Here is a 23686-nt window from a genome sequence, read left to right on the forward strand (position 1 = left end):
CCTTTTGCCTTTGAGAATAGATATCAGATGTAGTTGAACATCAAGGATCGAAAGACTGAATGTGATAGTTGTACATTCATGAAATCTGTTCACTTCTCTCAACTGGAAAAGGACTATTCCCATATATCTATTGTAACTGCCTAACTCATTCTTATAAATTCTGTTAAACTGCCCTTAGTTGAGGCATCTCTCCAGTGTAGTTAGTGCATGGCCTCTCACTAGCATCAGCTGCTGCTCTTATCATTTCATTACAGTAACTGATTCCTCTTGGGCTCTGCATTTTCCAGAACTGTGATCTGTCCTTTCCTTATACAGGGTCTCTCATCTCTTATCTCCTCAGTCAACTCATAGTATCTGGTGAACAAGTCACTGCCATTTTCTCACCCCTCACCTCCTGAGGGGTGAGGATGTTATCCTATTTAGTAAGTGGTCCAAGGTTAACATCTCGACACAAAGATAAAGGGTAGGCAGGTCAGTACCTGTGTTCTTGTTCAATTCTCTAGGACCAGTTGCAATGATAAACAACTTTAAGAGAAACGCTGAAAAGCCTTTAGACTTGATTTCAAGTGGTGGATTCGTTTCTTCAGGCTGCTGTAACAAAGTGCCACAGACTTGGTGATGTCTCTTTTCTATCTCTCCAAAATCCTCTTCTACCTCCCCCCTCCCCCCTTGCTCTCTGCTCTGGCCGCAAAGGCATGCTTCCTCTATATATCACACTCATTCCTGCTTCAGGCCAGTTGCACTTGGTCGCTCTTCGGTATATAAGCCTCTTTCCCTAAATTATCTCAAATCTAATATTCTCATATACTTCAGGACTGCTCAAATATCAACTCCTGAAATGACTTTTCATAACAAACCTATGTTAAACATCCAAATCCTCTTCCCTTCCACTTCCTGTTTTCACTGTCTGAAATTATATCTTTAATTTATATGTTTACTTATGTATTGTCTCTTTCCTTCATTACCATAAGTTGGTAAAGCTGAAGATTGTATCTCTTTTTTTTATTTCTATATTTCTGGGGTCTGCTGAAGTGTATAGATACTCAATAAATGTTTATCGAGTAAGATAATGAAAGAGTGGATTCAAACATGGAAAATTTGTCTGTACATATGAGAATATTACATCCTGCCCACCCCAAGAGGAAGAGGGGAGGAAAAGTTGTGCTCTAAACAGGAAAATTTTCCTTTAGGTCTATATCAGCAAGAATGCTTTCTCCTAATTTTATTGAGGTATAATTGACATAAAATTGTAAGATAATTGGTGTACAATGTGATGATTCGATATATGTATACACTGTGAAAAGATTCCCCCCACTGAGTTAATGAACATATTCATCACCTCACGTATTTACCTTTTGTGCGTGTGTATGCATGTACGTGTGTGTGTGAACATTTAAGTTCTAGTCTCTTAGCAAATTTCAATTATACAGTACAATGTTATCAACTAGTCATCATGTTATATACTAGATCCTCAGACCTTACTCATCTTATAACTGAAGAATGTTTTTTATAAATCGACTTTTTTGAGATATAATTTATATACTATAAAATTTATTTGTTTAAAGAATACAGCTCAAAGATTTTTAGCATATTTACAGAGTTGTGCAACCATCACTATAATTTTTTAACATTTTATCACCTGAAAATATAAACCTTACTTCCAATAGCAGTCCTTCCCACCCAGCTGCCATAGGCAACCACTAATCTACTTTCTGTCTCTATAGCTATAAATTTTCTGGATGTTCCATATAAGCGGAATTATATGTGGTCTATGTGACTGGCTTCTTTCACTTAGCATAATATTTCTGAGGTTCATTCTTATGGTAGCATGTTTTACTACTTAGTGAAGTTTTAAAGATTTTCTGCATGCAGGGTAATGTCTTCTGCTTATAAAGATAGTTTTATCACTTCTTTTTCAATCTAAATGCCTTTTATTTAATTGTTTGCCTTATTATCTTGGCTAGAACCTCCCAATACGATTTTTAATAAAAATGGCAAGAGAAGGTATTCTTGCCTTGTTCCAGAACTTAGTGGGAAAACATTCAGTTTTTCACCATTAAGTGTGATGTTAGCTATAGGTTTTTCATAGATGTCTTTTATCAGGTTGAGAAAAATCTAAAGTATTTTCATATACTTTAAGAATGTTTAGACATTCTGTATGTATTTGATAAATTCATGTATAGCTTGCATACATGTTTTTGACTACTAGACACTTAAGAGTGGAAATCCTAGAGTTTATGAAACCTTTTAAGACTTTTAAAATTTCATCCATCCTTTCATCCTGTAGCCCTGCCTATGCTTTACAGTAGCATGTAGCAATTTTCCTAGATGTGCTCTTTGTTTCTTTTTTCATTATTAGATCAGAGAATGTCACTTAAAGAATGATTTTATTCTTCTTAAAATAGAATAAGGAGAGAATAAAACCAAGAGTTAGATGATTTAAATAAGAAATTCTTTTAAGAACAGATAACATGGTAATAGAGTAAGAAATAGAAAGAGGGGATAAGCCAAAATATCAACAGAATGTTCGATTAAACCACAATTTATTTCCTTATTAATCACTTACAGTGATAGAGACACAAAGGCATTAAATATATAGAACAAATGTATTTCAGGTTTCTTTTTGGTAAGTGTGTTTTTAAGTTATGTTCAAAGTTATTAATGAGAAATAACATGTTTTTCTATTTGTTCGCATTCACAGTTTCCAAATTATTAATGTATAAAATAACTTACATAAATTGCATTTAAGGAATTAATCATCTTCAATTGTATTTATCCTTTAGAACTTACTTTAAAGTAAATGTAAGATTTCTGGAACAAATAGCACCGGGCTCTAAATAAGTACTTAAAAGTACTGGGAACAGTTATTGAGTAAAGAAGGTCTTTATATAATAGATACACATTTCTCTTGTCCATCTCAGAGACAATTGTTAGAATCAAATGAAATAATAGATCTTTGAGCACTCTGGCAAGTATGAAGTGCTAACTAGATGTGAAGTCATAAGAATACATACTATTTCCTGAAGCAGCACATTCTCATATTATATTGCTTCTGGATGCTAGCAGAAAAATAAGAAAAATATTTTCCAGAAACCGATATGCAGATATGACTTAGCATTCCTTTTTATTATAATGGAAAATTTTAGGACAAAATTATGGAAACAAAATTGTAACATTTGATGCCATAACAAAGACCTATTTTTACCAATTGCTGTATTTATTTTATAACCAATTAGGAAAGTTTACATGTATAGAAGTGCGATTCCATCTTGAACGACAAATGGGGTATTATCTGATCCAGATGTACATTCCCAGTCTTCTCATCGTTATTCTATCCTGGGTTTCATTCTGGATCAATATGGATGCTGCTCCAGCCAGGGTGGCTTTGGGAATAACTACCGTGCTAACTATGACCACACAGAGTTCAGGATCACGAGCTTCTTTACCAAAGGTAAGTGCCTTAAATGGACATATACATATATTTGCACCATGTATATATACACACATATATAATAGTATATATATAATTATGCATTATATATAATAGTAATTTTTGCCAGATATTTTTAATAGTATATATTATTCATTACTGATTTTTAAGTAATATATAACCAAAGTAGAAAAACTCATAAAACACAGAAATAGATGAAGACAAAAATTCTGCAAACCAATGAAACTTCTATTTACAGTTGTGCTATGACCCCCAATTATTTAAACATCAATAATACTTTTATACACTCTAAAATTTTTTATCTACAGATTTATAAACATTTAGAAATGTATCACATGTGTGTAAATTAAATCTATATGATATCTTTAAATGGTGGCACAATACTCAATTGTATGGATGTGACACAATAATATATTTACTGACTATTAGGACTAATACAACAATGAACATTTATATAATGATGTTACATACACACATATGTAGTTTTACACATATTTTGATTATTTTCTTAGTATAAATTCTTAGAACTGGAATTTTTGCACTGGTATTTATGCACATTAATATATAGTTAAATTTCCCATCAGAAAAATTTATAACAATTACATTCCCACAAGTACTGTATGAGAGTGCCAACATTGCTACACTCTGAGGTAAATATAGCATTTATTATTTTGGGTGTATTTTTTCCCTTCTGGCTTTTAAGTAGCCATAGGTCAATAAAAAAGAAAGCTTATCTAATATCATGATTTTTAATTCTGGCTGAGCTGCCAGAATTAAAATAAACTGTTTATGAGGCTTGTAAAAGGCCAAATATTTCTTTTCACAAGACGTACTGAAATAAAACATAGTAGCTCTTTTATCCATTTAGCAACATAGCAAGAAAAAATTGTTCTCTTCTTGATGACTTCTAAGAAAGACATTCCTATTATTTAAATTAAATAATCCTGTCTAACTTCCAACAAACTTCACTATTATTTTCATTACAATGATATAGGTAAAATTTATTTTAACTTTTCTTGTGTATTTGATGCTATCTACCCATCGAATGGCCATTGTTCCCTTAATCCTTACTATGAATTGCATTTCATGATTCAATTTATTATATTAAAATATCCAAATAAATAAAAGTTGCTGACAGGACATTTTATCATTAAAAATGTTACTTAATGTAGGAAGAACTTGATATTTAACAATGCTCACTTGTTAAGATTTAATAGTTATTTTTTAAAATTAGCATGTTTTTATTAAAACTTAATTACATTTTCAAAATGATCCATATCAACTAGTGTTTTATAAAATGTCGACCAAGTGAAAATGATAAATCTGTTTATGAGATTAAACTAATTAGCCTCAATGCTTATTTATATATGTATAAATTACTCAATGGGTAATGGGTAATAGTTGAATTTCCATAGTTAATTTGTAAAGGAAATTGTCAGTTTACTCATTGATTTTCTTCATGAGCTAAACAGAAATGAAAACTCATTCATTCTGTAAGTTGTCAGCCAGAAGGAAGAGCACAATATGTTCCATTTCAGGAAGCTTTTGTGATGCACAGCATAAAGGCATTTGGATACAGAGATTAAGGCAGAAGTGGGAGTCATGGAGATTTGAGTGGAGGAAACAGAAATAAAGAAAAGCAATAGATTAAAAACAACAGAATGGAGACATAAGTTTTTTGTCTTTTTTTTTAATTGAAAGAAAAGTCTGGGATAGTTTTATACTTTTTCTCAAAAAAATAAAAAAAATTTTAAAAATTACATTTATTTTACCATGATCTAGGGGAAGGAATGAATTTTTAACCATGAGTTCAATTATATATGTAAATGTATAGAAAGCCTCTTCATCTCTCAGATCACAGAGACAATGACCACTGGAAATGTGATAACAGATTTAATTCTGACCCACAAAAAATAATTGATTGGTAAGGTGATATATTAAGAGAGGGTGGCTATATCATCTTAGGCTTTGTGATAGTTAAGGAATGAGAGGTTGAGGATATTCATTATGTTCTTTAGAATTTAGGAAGGCAGTTGCTAAAGAGCTGGGATAAGTAAGGACTAATTTATTGGATGATATCATTCATAAGTGTAGAGAATTTCTTGAAAAATGCAATTCTGATTCTGTGGTTCGGTGCGGGGAGTTATAAAGGCAAGATGTAAAGGTCTCACGCTTGTATTTAGGAACAGATGTCTGAAACCATATGCTTAAGATCTGCTATTCTCAACCTCACAGAAGAATGCTCAGATGCCTGAAAGTCTTGCCACTGAAACAACCACCATTGTCCTACTGACAAAATCTAGAGACTAAGAAAATAAAATTAAATTCAGGAAAACAATAGGGAATTATCAGGCATAGGAGTAAGAAACAATAAATCATTAAGTTATGATAACTTATTCCTTAGTGTTTTGTCTAGCCTCTGTGTCAGTACATCTCCTGTAGAATATGAAGAAGCTTGGAAATCAGTTAAGTAAGACTCAGAGTAGAAAATCTCAAACAATATACTTTAGCCAGCACCTTGAGAACTACAGAGCTGAGTGTCCTTTCTGATACTGGCCTCTATAGTGTCATGATAAATTAAGCATGTGGTAGCCTCGACCAAGACTCCAGTGATTCATTTCTTGGAACTTAGAGCTATTCGGCATTTCTGCAATGCCTGCATCAGTAGTCAGAAGAGGGTGACAGTGCATTCTATTGTGAGCAACTTTTTAAAGTTGTATTACTTGATGAACACTTTTTAATATTGAGTGATAAAAAATGGTGGTAATCATGGAGTCGTGTCATGGAGGGTTTCATAGACTCAGTAAGGATTGAATTTCTTTGGGGTGGATTTTGGAAGGATTTTAATAAGAGGAGTGATCACTCTGACTTCTATGTGAAGATTAGACAGAAGGGGCAGACCTACCAAGCAAACTCTCGTAGTCCAGAGCAGATGATGGTCTGGCTAGATCTATAGCAGCAGTGGTAGAAAGTAGCAGATGGATTTAGAAAGAGGTCGATGTTTTTTTAAGAAAAGGCATTTGGAATTGAAATAGGATTTGCCTATGAATTGGTCAGTGAGGATTAAGGGAAAGGCAGGAGCAAAGGGTGTAACTGGGCAACTAGTGGTGATAGTTACTGATGGGGAAGGTTGGAGAAGGTAACTGATCTATGGTGGAACATGTTAACTTTGAGATGTTTATAAGACAACCACATGGAATTGTCAAAAAAACAGAACTTCCCAAAATTCCAACCAGGGACACCAGGCCTCAGACTTCAAAGAGTAGACTGTAGATGGGTAGGCAAGCAGACCAGAGATGATTTTTCTAAGAATGAAAGGAAGCCCAGAAAGGGAAGAAAAGAAGATGCTTGTGATTGGCCCTCCTCCTCTAGCTGAAAATAGGCCTGAATATTTAAAGTCTCCTCTGGCCTTTCCTCCCCCATGGCCATCTCTCCTCCATACACAGAATTGGTTTGACAGTATAGTTAAAGGTGAGGCTCACTCGCCCCCAAAATTGTCTCCCAAACACTTTGAGATCCCAACATTTTGTGGTAATTTTGAGATGTGGAAAAGCAATCTTTTCTGAGAAGATTAAGTTTTAATCAGGATAAAAGAGGGGATAGTAAAAATCATTTAATTAGTTTTGAGTATAAATTTGGTTTTTACTAAGACCTCGTTAAGATCTTGGCACTGAGGGAACTATTTTCTTTATTAAGTATGGGGATGGGTAGGAATAGAGAGAATCAGTAGAAAGGACAAAATATAAATTTAATTTAGAAGCTATGGGTTCTAGAGAGAACCAGCATTAGGGAAGTCTGGGAAGATTGAGGATATTCTGCCACATTGCATACACCTTGCCCTTTCTTTTCTGCTTCCAAAGATCAATTATTTTCTGTTAGAGATGTATTCTCATTCCTTTTTCATTCTGTTTCATAAAGACTAGCTAAGGTCCAGCTGTGATGTGTTTTGTGTTTCATCTCATCTGCAGAAATACAGAAGTATCACCATGTACACACTAGTGTAGTCTTTTAGAAATGAGCTTAAAACCCATTACCATATCAGAGACCCTTGAACCTAACATGTTAGACACATGTTTATACACGTGCACGCATAAACACACACACACACACACACACACACACACACTCACTCACTCACTCACTCACCACTCCAGACACAGACTACCTTGGCAGGAGTTAGAGAATCTCTAGATTTCAAGTTCATCTAAACCCTAGCTCCGAATACAACATCAAGGAGATTCATGGAGCTATAGGGACTGTTTCAGTGCAGTTGTTATTGCAATTATTCTGCAGAACAATCTCCATATCTCAATGGCTCATCACATTTATTCTTGCTCAGAGGCCAATGAGTTGCCTGTGCCTCTTCTGGGCTTGTCTGAGATGAGCTGATTTAGGATGAGCTTGGATCTTGTGTCTTCCCGTTTCGGGACCTAAGCTGCTGGTAGCATGCTCTTTCCACGGAGGAGTGCAGGAAAACAAGAAGGCGAGCAGAAACATGCAAGGTTTTTGCTCAGCGCTGGCTCAGTCACTTCTGTTCTCATTCTCTAAGTCATACCAAGTCTCCTAGCCAAAAAAAGTCAAACAGGGTGAGGGAGTGTGCTCCACCCGCAGGGAGCCCTAGGAGAGGAAGAGAGGGATTGCCAATAAATAATCTTATCTACCTCAGGGACTATGATTTGCTAAAACTTTCCATCTCTTTCTTTAGACCAGACTCTGTCACATTAGTAAAAACTCAAGAAAACAGGAGGGGAAGAAAGGATAGAGAGAGGAAAGGTTCTCCATGATTTCTTCCATTCCGTTCTGCCCCCTACCATGATGGCTGTCTCTTTCAGAATAGAGCTATGAAACATTAAAAAATAAGAAATACTTGGAATTTCAAAGGTGGCTAATCAATTAAATATTTCACAGAAGCTCAGAAGCCAGTAGCTGATGAGAATTGAAAGTTATATGCCAAAAGCTGTTTATCCGGAATGACTTCCTCTCTTTCTTTTTTTCCCCATTCAATTTGTCTGTGAAACCCACCAGGAGTAGCTTTTGAGAGGACAAACTATCTTTTCCATATTTCTATCCTCAGAGCCTAAATCAATACACAGTATGTATTTATTGAGTAAATATCATGCAGATATTTAAAGACAATATGAGCTTTTAAAGATTTTCTTAGTACTTAGTCTTAACTGGAAAAACAAGAGAAAGTCATTTTTTTCATCTCTCTCTAGAGCATGTAAAAACTTAACTAAATTACTCTTTACTTATGCAAAATCCTATTTTTCCCCTGAGAATCAATAAATTAATGAAAAAAATAAATATTGTATATATCTAAAAAATTGGTTTGTAGAAAACATAACAAAGATATGTTTCATATTCAGTTTTTATTCTTCCTAAAGATATCGACTATAAAAGTGATTACAACTGTTAGAAAATATAAATTGCACTGTTTATATTTTTATTTGAATGCCATGATTGCGTGGGCACACAAACATCTATATGTGGCATCACACCGAAAAAAAAAGGAAGAAAAATGAGGAAGAAAAACAGGAAGAAAAAAGGATTTCTATTCGCTATCGTGTTTTTATCTAATTAGTTCTCAAAAAATATGTTCTCATTCTTCTAAAAAAAATACCCTGCCATTTTAAAGGAGAATAAGTTGTAAACGTCGGCAACAATGTAAAAGCAGGGAGAGGGGAATTGCAGAGTAATCAACATTTCCTGTTAGTATAGCAATTAATAACTATTACTGTCAGTAACGTTTCAATCCTCACCATATAAATACAAGGTTCTAGTATCTATTAAAAATATAGTTAACTACAATTACTTCAATCATTTATTTTTTGTTTTTTTCCTACTTTTTTCAAATTTATTTATTTAAATATACCTGGTATACAATTTTATATTGGCTATGTTTGTTTCAGGTGTACTATATAATAATTAAACATTTTTATACTTTGCAATGTGATCACCCCACTAATTCTAGCAATCATCTGTCACCATGTAAATTTATCAAAATATTATTGATTATATTCCCTTTCCCCTTTCACCCACCCATCCCCCACTTAAATCAAGTTTAGTACAAATATGATGCAAGTAGGTTCATTTTAAATTTATTAATGTAATAAAATATTTAATAAAGAAATTAACTTTATAATACAATATTTTGTGAGAAATATATTCAATTTTTAAAATTTTCATTGAATATATTAATAATTTGATTCCATATTACATACATTTAGGAAAAAAGAGAGAAAAAGAAAGAAGCTTAGAAGATGAAAGAATTGTTTATTCACACCTTTTTGTTAAAATCATAAGATATAACGCATATGAATATCATTCAATTTTATTAATATTTTGTTAATAGATAATTTCTAAACATAGGTGGGTTCTATAAGAAAAAGAATAGAAATTAATAGATATCTCTGGCTCTACATTTGATCTTAGAGTCTACATTTATTGGGCTTACTAGATCTCATTAAGCTGAAAATTAGCAATTATCAAGCATGTCCTCTGTAGTTGACATAGACAGAGAACCACTGCATCAATTTTTAAATATGATGGCACAATTAGGAAAAAAGTCTATAATCAATCACATAGTGTAAAATATTTTGAAACAACAATGGCTTTGGCATCAAACTAAATTTAAAAACAAAGATGTATATGCAACTTTGAGTTAATTTTACCTAAATGATATCTTAAACTACCTTTACCTCATTCACATATATCCAAGAACCATTCCACAAATCTTCTTGACAGGTAATAACCGATGTAAAACTCCCCCTTCACCATTGGAATAAAGAATCAGTCCCAAAAATCAGTGTTGAAAGCACCTATCAGTCTTTACCTGTCTTTTTGATTCCCATTTGAAGTTATAAATGAGGGCGTTAGACCTCAGAGGAGAAGGGAATAGGAAGGTATAGCATTACAATAAAGATGATGTTACAGAAATACAAAACGTCCAGTACAAACATACAGAGGAGAGAGAAGCCACAATTATTCAACCTTAACTAAGCAGGTCAAAAAAAATAGATATATTAAGAAATGTTGGTAACAGCATACTCCTAAGGAGCATTTCCAGCAATATTCAGAATTTATAGTTTCATCTAAGTGCTAAACATAAGAGTTATGTCGATGATAAACTCATAGCTAAAGCAGAAATTACAGATAACTGGGTGAACTTTCAAAATCCCTTAATCATTTTGGTTGCACTTTTCTTATCTGGTGACTGGAGAAATTGGTCAAGTTTATCTCTTTGGGAATAATGCAGCTCTGCTGTTACAATTCTCTCACATTTTCTCTCTTAAAATAAAAACCTTTATGTGGAAAATAAATACTGTGCTCAAAGCATGCTTCATTTACTAAGGGTTAGGAGGATCATAATCAGTATGAATGTGACATCAGTAGGACTCTGCTACTATATCACCTTCCAAGATAATAAATGTCAAAGTTCACAACATTCTGTGCTGTGTGATCCACCATCTAGTATTCCAAAACACAGTCCTCCAAACAGTTCTTTTTGCTTTTTCAGTAAAGGCTTTATTCCATTCAACATGTTTTTAAAACATTATTTATTCTTTTTCTTTGTTCTTATTTCTTTCTCTTTCTGACTTTAGGTCTTAAATGGAGATCAAAATGATTTCGAGACTTGTATTATTTTTTCCTGTAAGCATTACAAAATTCTTTTACAGGTTTTATACGAGAGAGAAATGTAGGATTAAGTGTACTGCGATTTTACAAAACCGAAGATTAATAAATAGACAATATGATCTGAAATAAAACACCTAGGATAAAGCCATGATACATGCTGGAAAATTTTCAGCATATCTCAGAGAAAAAGCATGTAGCTGTACACTTGAGTCACTTGACCATTCCACAGCCAGAATTATTCATCACAGTTTACTTGAAAATTCTAAGAAAGTGAGAGAATCTACCAGGATTGACTGTCAGTAAAGAAAGGACGAATCACCTTATTAAAAGGGCCCTTTAAGGTAACCAGTATAAATACAGTGTGATTGTTTTATACCTCTTTCTCAAATAAAACAAATTTGAATTGAGGAGAGAATTGACAAAATAATCACTCTCAAGTGGTTCCTGGAAATTTTACCTCATAAGGTGCCTACAGGTAGATTTACATGAGATTTTGTGATTCAGGCTCCAGATTCTGGTTAAATCAATGACTTATTTTTAAAGTTAAGTCGTGCTTGTAAATGCATTTTAAATTTCTATTTCTAGATTGATTAATAGTGTTCTGGGTTATAATTTACAATTTAGTAAGTGTAATTTACTATAATTTTATAGACCGGGTTATAATCTAATAACTGTTTACTCATTAATGCTTTGTTACCCATGAGCTATGGTATATAGGATACTATTGATCCTAGGAGGCAAAACTTTTGATCATCTCTGTGTGGAGTAAGGTGAAGGCATCTTGGCAGGCCTCTCAACTACAACATAAGGTGCTATACTTAAAATATAGCTCATCCAATGTATTTGTAAGGGAATATATTCTAAAATTGTTGCTACATAATAATCTTATCAAAGACTAGTGTAAAAGTAAATTTATTGATGGATTGCCTGAGAGATATGCAATCTGTATTTCCCTTTGAATCAGAGAGCGCAAAATCAAAAGGCTTCCAAGGTCATATGTACAAATAAGTGATCGAAGCAGCCTGGTATAATTAATAGGGATTGGGATGAGTACTATGGTTAACTAGTGAGATGCATTCCATGCTCAGGAGCATCTTCTTTTTTTTCGAAACACCAAAGAAATTCATTCTCATGACTGAATTTGGCTTGCATCCTGCCTGTCTACTCTCTGCTTTCTCAATATCTATTTATATCTGTCCTAGATTAAGATAGTGCTTCAGAGTGCTACCTGGACTCCATTTTTTTTTTATACCTCCTTCCAATTGATTTTACTGAACTTTAACCTGGCACTATGATGTGAGGAAATTTTTGGCTGAAGATCAGGGGAGGTGTCTTTCTATTCTTCTTTATGTTGCACTCTAAAAATTAACAGCTTCTTTCTACAAAGCGATGAGGTCTGCTCTTTAATAAAGCTGCTTTAGTTTTCTATTCAAGATATCATAAACAGTGTTCAGATCATAATCCACAATGGTCCTCAATCGTGTGCTTGTAGGGATCCTTGTTTTTGCTTTAAGAAGTACAAATAGTAGAATCTGCCCCGTCCATTCCCTTTGCCACTTATGCTCACTTTCCCTGTCTTCCAGGCACATGGTAGGGTTGCACCTCCTTGTTCTGTTGTTGGTGGTGCTGAATCATATAGGGATCGTGTTTTAGGTCATGAGTATGCTTCCAATATGCGGAAGTAAGAATGGCTGTCTTTATTTAAGATTACTAGGCTTAGAGTTGCAAACTACCCAGGTCCTGAGTTTGCTGTGCCTGGAGGGACAGTGAAGGTGGAGGAGGAGAAAAAGAGTTGAAATAGGTGAAGGGAGTAAGAGCAGAGAATGAGTAGGCTTTTAAGGCTCAACAATTGGGAGCCGTTCACAGTGAGTAGAACACTGGTAGACACTAAGATGTTTGTATATGTCTGTTATGTTGGATTAATTCAGAAAGCAAATTTCTGATTTAATCTCTTTGGTTCATATCATTATAGATTCAGGTTGTTAAAAGAATGCACACAAACTTTACGACTCATATTCTTCCTGCAATGGTATAGCTTGAGACAGTGCCTTTGAAAGCAGTACTGCATCTTTCAAGACTGTATTTATTTGAAGGCAGCCCAAAATTTCTGGCATAACTGTGGAATTTATGAAATTAAAATTTATACTTGACCATAACTTCGCCCAAATATTGAGCCATTTCCTCTTTTATACCACAATCTATATTTAGTTAAGATTTCCACAGGGTGACATTTGACAAAAATAACTTCACCAAATATTAAGGATGATGAGAAAGAAAAAAAAATGCAGACGATACAAACAGCATCGAAATAATCAAATTTCCAAAGTGTAAGATTTGCTCTTTAAGATAACTATACACTGGTCTAAAGGAGGAAATAATGCATCATTGCCCACATCTTCTGAATCCACATCTTCTTGAGAAAGGGACTTTTATTTGTCAGTGGAAAGCAAACTTCTAAGTAATTGTCCATTTCCTAGGAAAAACTGAAAAAAATACTTCTCATAAATATCTTTCATTCTTATTTCTAATTCTTGGCAAATGAGATAACTTTTTTCACATCTATTGGCATGTCTAAGTTATGAAATAAAATGAGTGATCTCATGATTACTCCACCAAACGTAATGATTTTGCTAACACTGCTTGCATGATATAACACTTTAGCTGTGTAATACATACAAATACACAATAAAAAACTGACACTAAGACCCAAGGCAATTTTTTATTCTTGAACAATTGACATATACGGCAATATTTGTTCAGTTAAAACCTCAAATCGCTGCCCAGTTAACCTGAGAGCAATATTAAAGGAATTTCTTAAAAGTTACTGAATCGTTCTCTCCAAAGGACTTAAGTCTATAGGAATCTGTTTCTAGGAAATAAGAGCCTGTCTCTTTCTTTTCCTCTTCTCTTTCTTTCACTTCTCTTAGTGTTTCTTCTCTTAAAAAAATAGTTTTAAAGTTCTCTGTTCTTTCTGTTCTTTTCCCTTTCTTTCTCTTCTCTTCTCTTCCTTACCTTTAAGGTGGCAGGAAGTAGTCAGGGTCAAGGGGACTGGCTGGGTCTCACAAGACCAGGGTCAATCAAGGAGATGATCAGGACCAAGGCAGCCAGTGGGACCTTTGGGTATGGGGCCAGAACTGATGAGACAGCTGGGGGCAGCCGGCAGATTTAAGATATTGGTTACATACAGGGAGAATAATCAAATACATGTTGAAGATGATGGGAACCAATTTTCTCAGTGTCGAGAAAGTGCTACAAATATGGAAAAGGTAAAGGTTAGAATGAATCTTGAGGTTTTTGACTTGGAACTTGAAATACCAGTGTAAATTCGTGTTTTAAATATAGATCAATAGATAGGGAGATGATAGATGTTTTGTATATATAATATATAATACTCATAAAATATATAATTATAAATAATCATAAAAATATATAGTATTATATGTGTTCTATACATATAATTATATATGAAAATATATACATGTATATGAAAATATATATACATATATATAAAATTCCTAGCTCTGTCTACTAAGAAGGTCTAGAAGCAGTGAGCAAACTCGGTGCTCAAGTGTTGGTTTCTAAAAGCTGTTCTTTACTAAAGAAAAGATTCTAGGAGAAAAATCATAATCAAGGACTAGAACAGGAAAAGTACAAGTCTGGAATACTTTGTGCCAGAAAGTAAGGAAGTACTCAAATCAAGCTGGAGACTTGCCGAAAGGATATTTGGGCTAACTTCTAGAGGCTCCTACTGACTCAATCTAGGTAATGTGGACATGAAAATAAATAATGATGTTAATGCATTATAACATTGAACATAATTGTTATTCTCAGTCTGTACTATAAATAAAAAATAAATAAACAAACAAACAAATAAATGTGGAAGAATGTAATAATTGATTCAGGCAAATATCTTCAATGTCTAGAGGGTAAAAATTTTAAGAGAAAAAGGATATTTATGTAAAGTCATCCACACTGAAGGAAAAATTAGTAAATTTTTAATAGAGAAATGTAATAGACAATAATACTTTAACCAACTGATCAACATTGAGTGCCACCTGATGTGATATACTGTGAAGAACGGAGCATCTCTGTTCCTATTAAAATTCCATTACTTGAGTCTAAAATGAGGAAATATCAGATAAATCAAAAGTAAAAGACATTAAAAAAACTGGGCAGCACTCATTCAAAATATAAAGGTCATAAAAGACAAGGAAAGATTGAGCAAATGTTTCATATTGAAGACTAAAGAGATATGATGACAAAATGCAACACAGGATTCTAGATTAAGCCCTGGACTGGAAGAAAAATAATATTTTTTTCTGCTGAAAGGGGGATTGTTGGAACAATTGGTAAAATGAAAATGGGTTTTTAGGATTAGATGGTAGTATTTTATCAATTGTTAATTCCTGGTTCACTTTGATGTACTAAAGTCATGTAGGAGAGTGTCCTCTTCTTTTAGAAAATACGCATAAGTATTTAGGGGTAATGTGGCATCATGTCTTCATATTACACTCAAATAGGTCAGAGAGAACAACATAAATATAAATATTGATATAAAGACAGAGATAGAGATAGAGATAGATAAATGTAACCAAATGTTAACTGCAGAATGTAAAAGTTCTTTTTACTGTTCTTGCAACATCTGTAAGGTTAAAATTATTTTAAAATAAAACACTTTTTTAGTGAAGAAAATATGGAGCTAAAAGGTCAATAGCATTATCTGTATTTCAATGTTACTTAATACTTTTTCAAGCATTATCCTACCATGAAGGTATATTTTAACGTTATTTCATATCTTTCAAGCATTACACTAAGCTACCCTAAAGATGAAATTACATTTCATGTTATTTTTTCTTTCATCAATCATATGGTTTGGTCTAGTGCCATTGGAAAAAAATTAGCAAAAAATACACAAATTTTAATATATGACTAATATGTAAACCTTGTGAAAATAATTACTGAAAAATTCTTAAGTGAAAAAATATATTGGTGTTATTTCCTTTTTTTCCAAGCTGGTATATAAATGGTATAATTTAGAATCAGAAATTCAGTTTCATTCTCAATGGAAGTAACAATACAAGTCAATTTGCTGCTCTCTCTCTCTCTCTCTCGGCTAGGTTTCATATGTCAAGGCTATTGACATTTGGATGGCAGTATGCCTCCTTTTTGTGTTTTCAGCGCTTCTGGAATATGCAGCTGTAAATTTTGTATCAAGACAACACAAAGAACTTCTGAGATTTCGACGAAAGAGAAAGAATAAGGTAAGTGATTAAATGCACTAGGTTCGCTGGGGTACCACTCTGCACTAGAAAGTGAATTTGTTATATTTAATAGGATGTACAGAGAGGAAATGGAGACTGGAGATTAAATGATATGATGTTCCTTTGGTTTTGTCTAACTGAAACTTAAATTGTCAAAAATAGCTTCTGGCAGAAAACCATGACACCTAGCTGTACTTTATACAGCATATTTGGTGACATGAGAGCTTAATCAACTTCTTTCTAATGTACTTCCTGGAATGACACCATTTTTTGCTACATTTGACAAAAATATATCATTTCTCATTTACAATATTAGAGTGTTTCTGGTGGTTTTACTTGATATGCGTCATCAAATATAATGATTAAAATTCTTTTTTGAATTAATTCCTTTAATATTTCCATAAAATATTACCTATTTATTAATATTATACTGTTCATGTAAAGCTATGTGGTGTCTTTTTTAATGCATACTTTCATGTTTTTTAAGACATTTCTTCTGAATTCCCATGGAAAACACAGTAAGATACTATTTTTGCCTTGCTATCACCTGGTAAATGAAACCCAGCAGAAATGTTATTTAGAACATCATTAGGAGGTCACAGGAAATTGAAATAATCTTCTAATTGGATTTGGATGTAAAGAATGAGGTTGTTCCCCTTTATTAAGACTTGTAGTGTCATCTTTCTTTACAATCACATAGTTTTAATTAACCCTTTTCTTATTCTGTAAGAGAACATTCGTATTGACCAGCATATCTATGACTTTCCTTCTTTTAATGTGAATGTGCCTGCTGATATTTTAAAAGCAAATGGATCCTTAAGCAATAGAGAAATATCAAAGTTGTATGCAACAGGATAAATCGTGGCCAGAATCCAATATACTGGCAGATTTAAGTCAAAACATACTCAAATCTTAAAATTCATCTTCTGGCTCATATAGTATGCATTTTTAAGGATTTAATTTTTAAAGAATTTCTTACGGTTTCTGACTTATTGACTGTGATTTATAGATTCAGAAAACCTTTTTAGAGCACTAACCCCTGATCTCTCAGTGCTGAGCCTACTCAGTATTAATCATCTTCCAAAGTATTAATCATCTTCCAAAATATTAATCATCTTCCATGACTTATTTAGTCATGTTTGACTCCCCAGAATCATCACCTGCTCCAGTTCAGTGTAGCATGGAAGGAACATGAGCGTTTCGATACTCTGGGTAATGCATTGGACAGAGAAACAATGCTAGAGCTTGTATTTGATCACATTTTTATGAAAGTAAGAGCATATCATTTGTACATTAAAACATATTTTGATGGAAGATTAACTTTCAAAAAATCTCCTTCCTCTGACTTCACTGCTATTGGCTGGTTTTCTTACACTTTTCTCATTCTTCCTTACTCTCCCTTTTTCTCTCCCCCCTCCCCCCCTTTTTTTTTTGCCTCCATTAATGCCTATTTGCTCCCCCTTTCTCTAATGATACCTGGCACTGGCTGAAACATTATTAACAGAACAAAAACTCTGTATTACAGAGGTGGAGCTCTTGTCTTTCTTCCCTCATCATGAGTGATAAAGACAATTTTTCCTTTTAACATCATTAAACAGAAGTAAGGCAATATTTATTTCCTCATCTCATTTTGAGTTGCTTTTCTATGTTTTTTTTTTTTCCATTTCTCTACTTTTCTCCTCCTTTCTACAGTTTAGAAAATATCAACCTGGTGCTGACAACACTAGACATGAAAAAAGTATTACGCGTGTGGTGTCCAAATGGAGGCTGAGAGCTCAGATATTTTCTACTCCCATCACACATCCACAGTCACCGTATCCAATGGATAACATAACAGACTACGGTTTACATGCTCGATCTAGTTTCTCCTTTAAAAAAAATTATCCTTCAAAAAGCTGCTCTTTATTCGGTTTTACCACCTAAAGAGTATCAGGTTACAAATATTTGACGTTCCTTCTTTAGCTCACAGAAAGACAGCAAGATTAAGTTTTCTAGTGACTGGCATGTTAGGAAAATGCAGAAATGCAAAAAATAGTAATATCCTATTGTTTTCTGATCACTATTTGAAATACTCAGGGAGTAAATATTATAATTAATATTTCGCGTGAGAAAAAGTCGAAAAAGTCCAGCTTTTTAGTTCATTTCATACTTTGAGGAGTGGATAGCTTGCATATGTGAAAATCTATTAATTGATGCATATGTATGTTGAAATGATACATGTAATTAAAACCAATTGTGCAATTATATTTAATCATATATGCCTTGATTCTCTGGTTTCTCAATCCCTCTTGGTCCACTTTACCTTCCCACAGACAGAAGCTTTTGCATTGGAGAAGTTTTACCGTTTCTCAGACACGGTAAATTCACTTTCTTAAATCTAAGTAGAGGAATGTGGTCATCAGTAAAAAAGCAGACAGAGTATTCTGCACCCAGGCAGTGTCTGGTGGGGAAACACGGGCTCTTGAATATTTAAAGCCAAACCACCATCACCTCCTTCAGCTGATACTCTTTTTTTTCTAACACTTCCATTTCTCTTTCCTCATTTAGTAAAAGGATTTTTAAATATTATCCTTCATTAACCAAGTTATTTGATCAATCAAAAAGATTTTCAAATACATATTCAACAAAAATATCACATATATTTTATTATAGCCTCCATAGAAGAAATAATCACGTTTGACAACATCAATTTCAAAATAAATGGGAAATTTATTTATACAAATCATTCTTGCCAGAAAATAGAAACCTAAAAATAAGGTAAAAATGAAAAGCTTTTGTCCAGCTGATGTATCTATAGAATTCATTCTGAATGTTGGTATGTTGAAGTTCTTTATAGTAAATGAATAATTTTGGTTTTAATAATGGCATCCTTTAAAATGTTTGATTAGAAAGAAATCAGAAGGACATGTGTCCAGATTTAGTAATTGAATTTAAACCATACCAAAGCCAAGAATTTAGGCTAGGAAATCATATCCAAACAGTCCAGTTTATTAAACTAAAATTTCTAGGAAAAGTTGTATTTAAAAATACCTCACCAGATGATTCTACTGCATACAGGCATACCTCAGTTAAGGATTGATATAATGTTAGATGAATAGACAAGAGACATAATATTAGATAAATATTAGTGTAATCTCAATATCATAGCCAATATCTAGACCCAGTATTATTATAAAACATTTATTATGTTTTCTTATATTATAATATATAATCACTCAACTATTTTTCTTTTCTAATAAAATTGTATATTTGTTCCAAACATAGCTAGCCAATTTCTTTTATTTTTATCCCTGAAAAAAGTTTTCACATGATCCAATTATCTTTACTTGATTATCTTAACTGTAAATTTTTTAAAAATGTTAATTGCATCGAATTTGCATAATCGCATATAGTAACCTCTTTGGGAGAGGTATATATTTAAATTTCCAGTAACTAAAGAGTGCTTAGAGGAGCTTTAGTATAGAAGACACAAATTTAATTAAATACTGCTTTACAAAAGCAATGCAGGAAGAACTCTGGTGAAAAATCAGGTTTACCTCAGTAACAGTCAATAATGTTATTTTTAAAAAGAAATGATACGACTTGAAGTACATTATTAGAAGTTATATGTTTCCCATTTATTTTTACAAACAGTCTAATCATCATGTAAATTTGGGGTTGATCTTTAACTTTTAAAGACTATTTTCTTCAAGCTAATAACTCTCTGGGACAAAGGAACTTATCCTTAAAAAAAAATGAAAACGTGTTTTGCTTAGACACAATCTGATCAATTTAAATCTTTAAATGAACATAATCAAAATGAGTCTAAATGTCAACCCGGTGCTCTTTCTTTTCATGGGTACTGGTTTACATAAGTTTTTTTTAGAACTCTAATTTGGCAGAAAAGGCAACATAAAATAGCCTCATTATAGAAAATTTGTCCCAACAAGGAAACTGATACTGACATAAATATTAGTCCCAGGAAAGTTTTAACTTGCTTCAGCATGGCTTTGGCATTGGAGACAATATTTTATACCTTACTTTTGTCTCTCTAAAGGTACAAGTGAACCTTTTGTCTATTGTGAAAGAATAAGATTTTGTATGCAGATTTCCCCACCCCACACTGTCATTGCCTGCTGTGTGCATATTACCCACCACACCTGGTCATAGACGCTTATCCCGTGCTGTGTATGAGTGAGTGTGTGCATGACATGAAAGTATTTTGGTTAGAAGTTGCTCTTCCCATGTATGATATCATTATGTACGTCCTGCAGGGTTATGAAGACACCAACATATTTCTGAGCATACGTGATTTGTTAACAGATATGGATGATATGGGATTGCTTCAGTGCATTTCATGTTGCTTCTTTCGCATTGCAATATAATGTAATGATCCAATGGTTTTCTGGGAGAAAGCACATTCACACAGTATTCTAGTACCTCTATCTTCCTACTTATTATTGTATATTAATTATCATGTATATACACCAATGAAATAAGCATGGACGTTAGTTCTAGATTTAAATAATTGCCAAGTTTGTTTTGCTAGCCACGATAGTTCTCTTTTTAAAATGAATATGTCATTGACTGCATTTTGACTAGCTGTATAAAAACTTATTATTTTATTTACTTAGGTACTTATATTCTGTCTTACTTCAAAAATAACTCAAAGTAACTTCTAAGAATAACCAATAATTGATTTTTTTCCCCTGTACATTTTTTCAGTTCTATAGTCTTAGGACAAATACAAATATACATGTACACTATTTTGGTTGAAAAATGACCTCCACTGTTGAAAACAATGTAGCACCCATATATATTAAATTTTTTAATAAAGGTTTCATCTTAGGTCAGTTTATGCTATATTTTAGATTGTAAGATATTTTTTCAATAGGTAAGTTATTTCCTACATATCTCTTTGATACATGTCTGAAGACAAATAGTTTCCCAAAAATTGTAAACAAAATTCTATTTCAATGACTCTGATACACAGAAGTTAGAAATGTCATTCACTCAAGGAAAACAAAAATTGTGAGAATTTAATTATTTCCTGAAAACAAATATTTAGAGTTTAGGTTAAATGCAGCTATATTTTTTAGAGCTATAGTGCCTCTAAAATATTTTTTTGGGAAAATAATATTTCATAAAGTAATATAAACTTTACTTAATGTACTTTCACAGTATTATAGAGACTTTCATCTCAAAGTTAGCTAAAATAGATTTACAGTACTGCTTTTTACATATGCCATCTATTATATTATGTCATGCCACAATTATGAGTCAACACTGAAAGAATCTAGCATATTATGCTAGAAATAGATATATAGATTTTTAAAATTATTTTATTCAGTACCCTATAATATACATATTACATATTCATAATAGTTCATTAAAAACATTTATTCATAAATAAAACATTTATTTTTTTAAGCTTACATTTTACCATTCAATAATCTCCAAACCATTCCATCTTTGATTCTAAGTTCAATATGCTAAGCATAAACTTGGCTAATTCATAACTAATTCATATGTCATCTATAACAAATGCAAGCTTCTTGAGGGAGCTAGATTTTAAAGAATTTTATATTGACAATTGACTTGCAACTATAAAGTATTTTTAACCTCATCTATAATTTCATTCATTTAAGCCTCTCATTTTTAAATGATGTAGAAATGTATAAGATATATTAAACTGAATATTTTATATTAGGCTAATATTTAGTTTAGAAAATAAATTCATTCATATAATTCATCTTACCTTAGAATTTTCTGAGTGATGGTAATTTTTCTCAAGAAAAAATAAGCCACTGTTATATTTTTTTCAACATCACTTTGAAATCATGTAAGTGATAATTAATAGCAAGTAACATTTTACCTCTCACTTTCCAACTTGGCAATTAAAAGTTATAGAAAATTATTTTTAAAAAAGACTTTTGGGATAATATACTTAACATCTTGATTGTATAAAGAACACCCCAAAGGTACCTACTAGAGGAGAAACATTAGGATAAAACTAACATATTTAATGCTGTTGTATCTCACAACATTTCACATAATCATTACGAACACTCTTAGATGTCACATGTTTTGTTACCACTCACTGACAATCTTCATGTCTTCACCACTCCCACATCCAAACCAGATTTTTTTTTTTTTGGAGGAGGGGTCATTTTTGAGGACTGGAAGAGGATAGGTGATTAATTCTTTTTTTTATTATTTATTTTTATTTTTAACAATTTTAAAATTTTCAATTAAAGTTGACATACAATATTATATTAGTTTCAGGTATACCATACCATGATTAGACATTTATATAATTTACAAAGAGATCACCCCTATACATTTAGTACTCATCCCACACCATACATAGTTATTACAATATTCCCTGTGCTGTACTTTACATCCCCAAGACTATTTTGTAATTACCAATTTGTACTTCTTAATTCCTTCTCCTTTTTCGTCCATCTTATCAACCCCACTCCCACCTAGTAACCATCAAAATGTTTTCTATATCTAGAGTATGTTTTGTTTTCTTTGTTCATTTATTTTTTTAGGTTCCACATATAAATGAAATCATAAAATATTTGTCTTTGTCTTTCTCTGACTTATTTCATTTAGATAATACCTTCTAGGTCTATCCATATTGGTGCAGGTGGCAAGATTTCATTCTTTTTATGGCTGAATAATAGTCCATTGTATATATGTACTACTTCCTTTTTATCCATTCATCTATTGATGGACACTTAGGTTGCTTCCATAACTTGGCTATTGTAAATAATGCTGCAATGAATATATGACTGCATGTCTTTTTGAATTTGTGTTTTGGGTTTCTTTGGCTAAATATCCAGAAGTGGAATTGTTGGGTCCTTATTTGTTTCTTATTATAGCCTTTGTTTTAAAGTCTATTTTGTCTGGAATAAGTATTGCTACCCCAGCTTTTTTTTTTTCATTTCCCTTTTTATGAGGTATCTTTTCTTTCATTCTGTGTGTGTCTTTTGATCTGAAGTCTCATGTACACAGCACATGTATGGGCCATGTTTTCCTCTCCATTTAGCCACCTTATGTCTTTTAATTAGAGCATTTAATCCATTTCCATTTAAAGTAATTCTTCATATGTAGTCATTGCCATTTTATTATTCCTGTTTTTGATTTTTTTTTTCTTTTTCTTCTTAAAAAAGTCCTTTTAAAATTTCTTGTAATACTGGTTTGGTGGTGATAAACTCTAGCTTTTCCTTGTCTGAGATAATTCTTATCTCACACATATATTAATAAGCAATGTTTGATGATAGAAAGGAAGCAATTCATCTGAATGACTATATCTATCTTTGTATTTTTAACCTATCTCTAATATTTCAGTTAT

General features: G+C 32.5%; 1 protein-coding gene across 2 annotated transcripts in view; it reads left to right on the forward strand.

The window, feature by feature from the left end:
- Positions 1–23686, forward strand: part of GLRA3 (glycine receptor alpha 3) — a 133544-nt gene that overhangs the window by 99757 nt on the left and 10101 nt on the right. The window contains exons 7-9 of one of the 2 annotated variants that reach the window (XM_011360250.1): positions 3237–3451; positions 16204–16347; positions 18660–18704. In XM_011360250.1, the coding sequence (XP_011358552.1) occupies positions 3237–3451; positions 16204–16347; positions 18660–18704 (404 nt within the window). The remainder of the gene's footprint in view (positions 1–3236; positions 3452–16203; positions 16348–18659; positions 18705–23686) is intronic. The other variant, XM_011360251.1, reaches the window with a different exon arrangement.

The sequence above is a fragment of the Pteropus vampyrus genome, unplaced genomic scaffold (genome assembly GCF_000151845.1).
Source record: "Pteropus vampyrus isolate Shadow unplaced genomic scaffold, Pvam_2.0 Scaffold53, whole genome shotgun sequence".
NCBI classification, from domain to species: domain Eukaryota; kingdom Metazoa; phylum Chordata; class Mammalia; order Chiroptera; family Pteropodidae; genus Pteropus; species Pteropus vampyrus.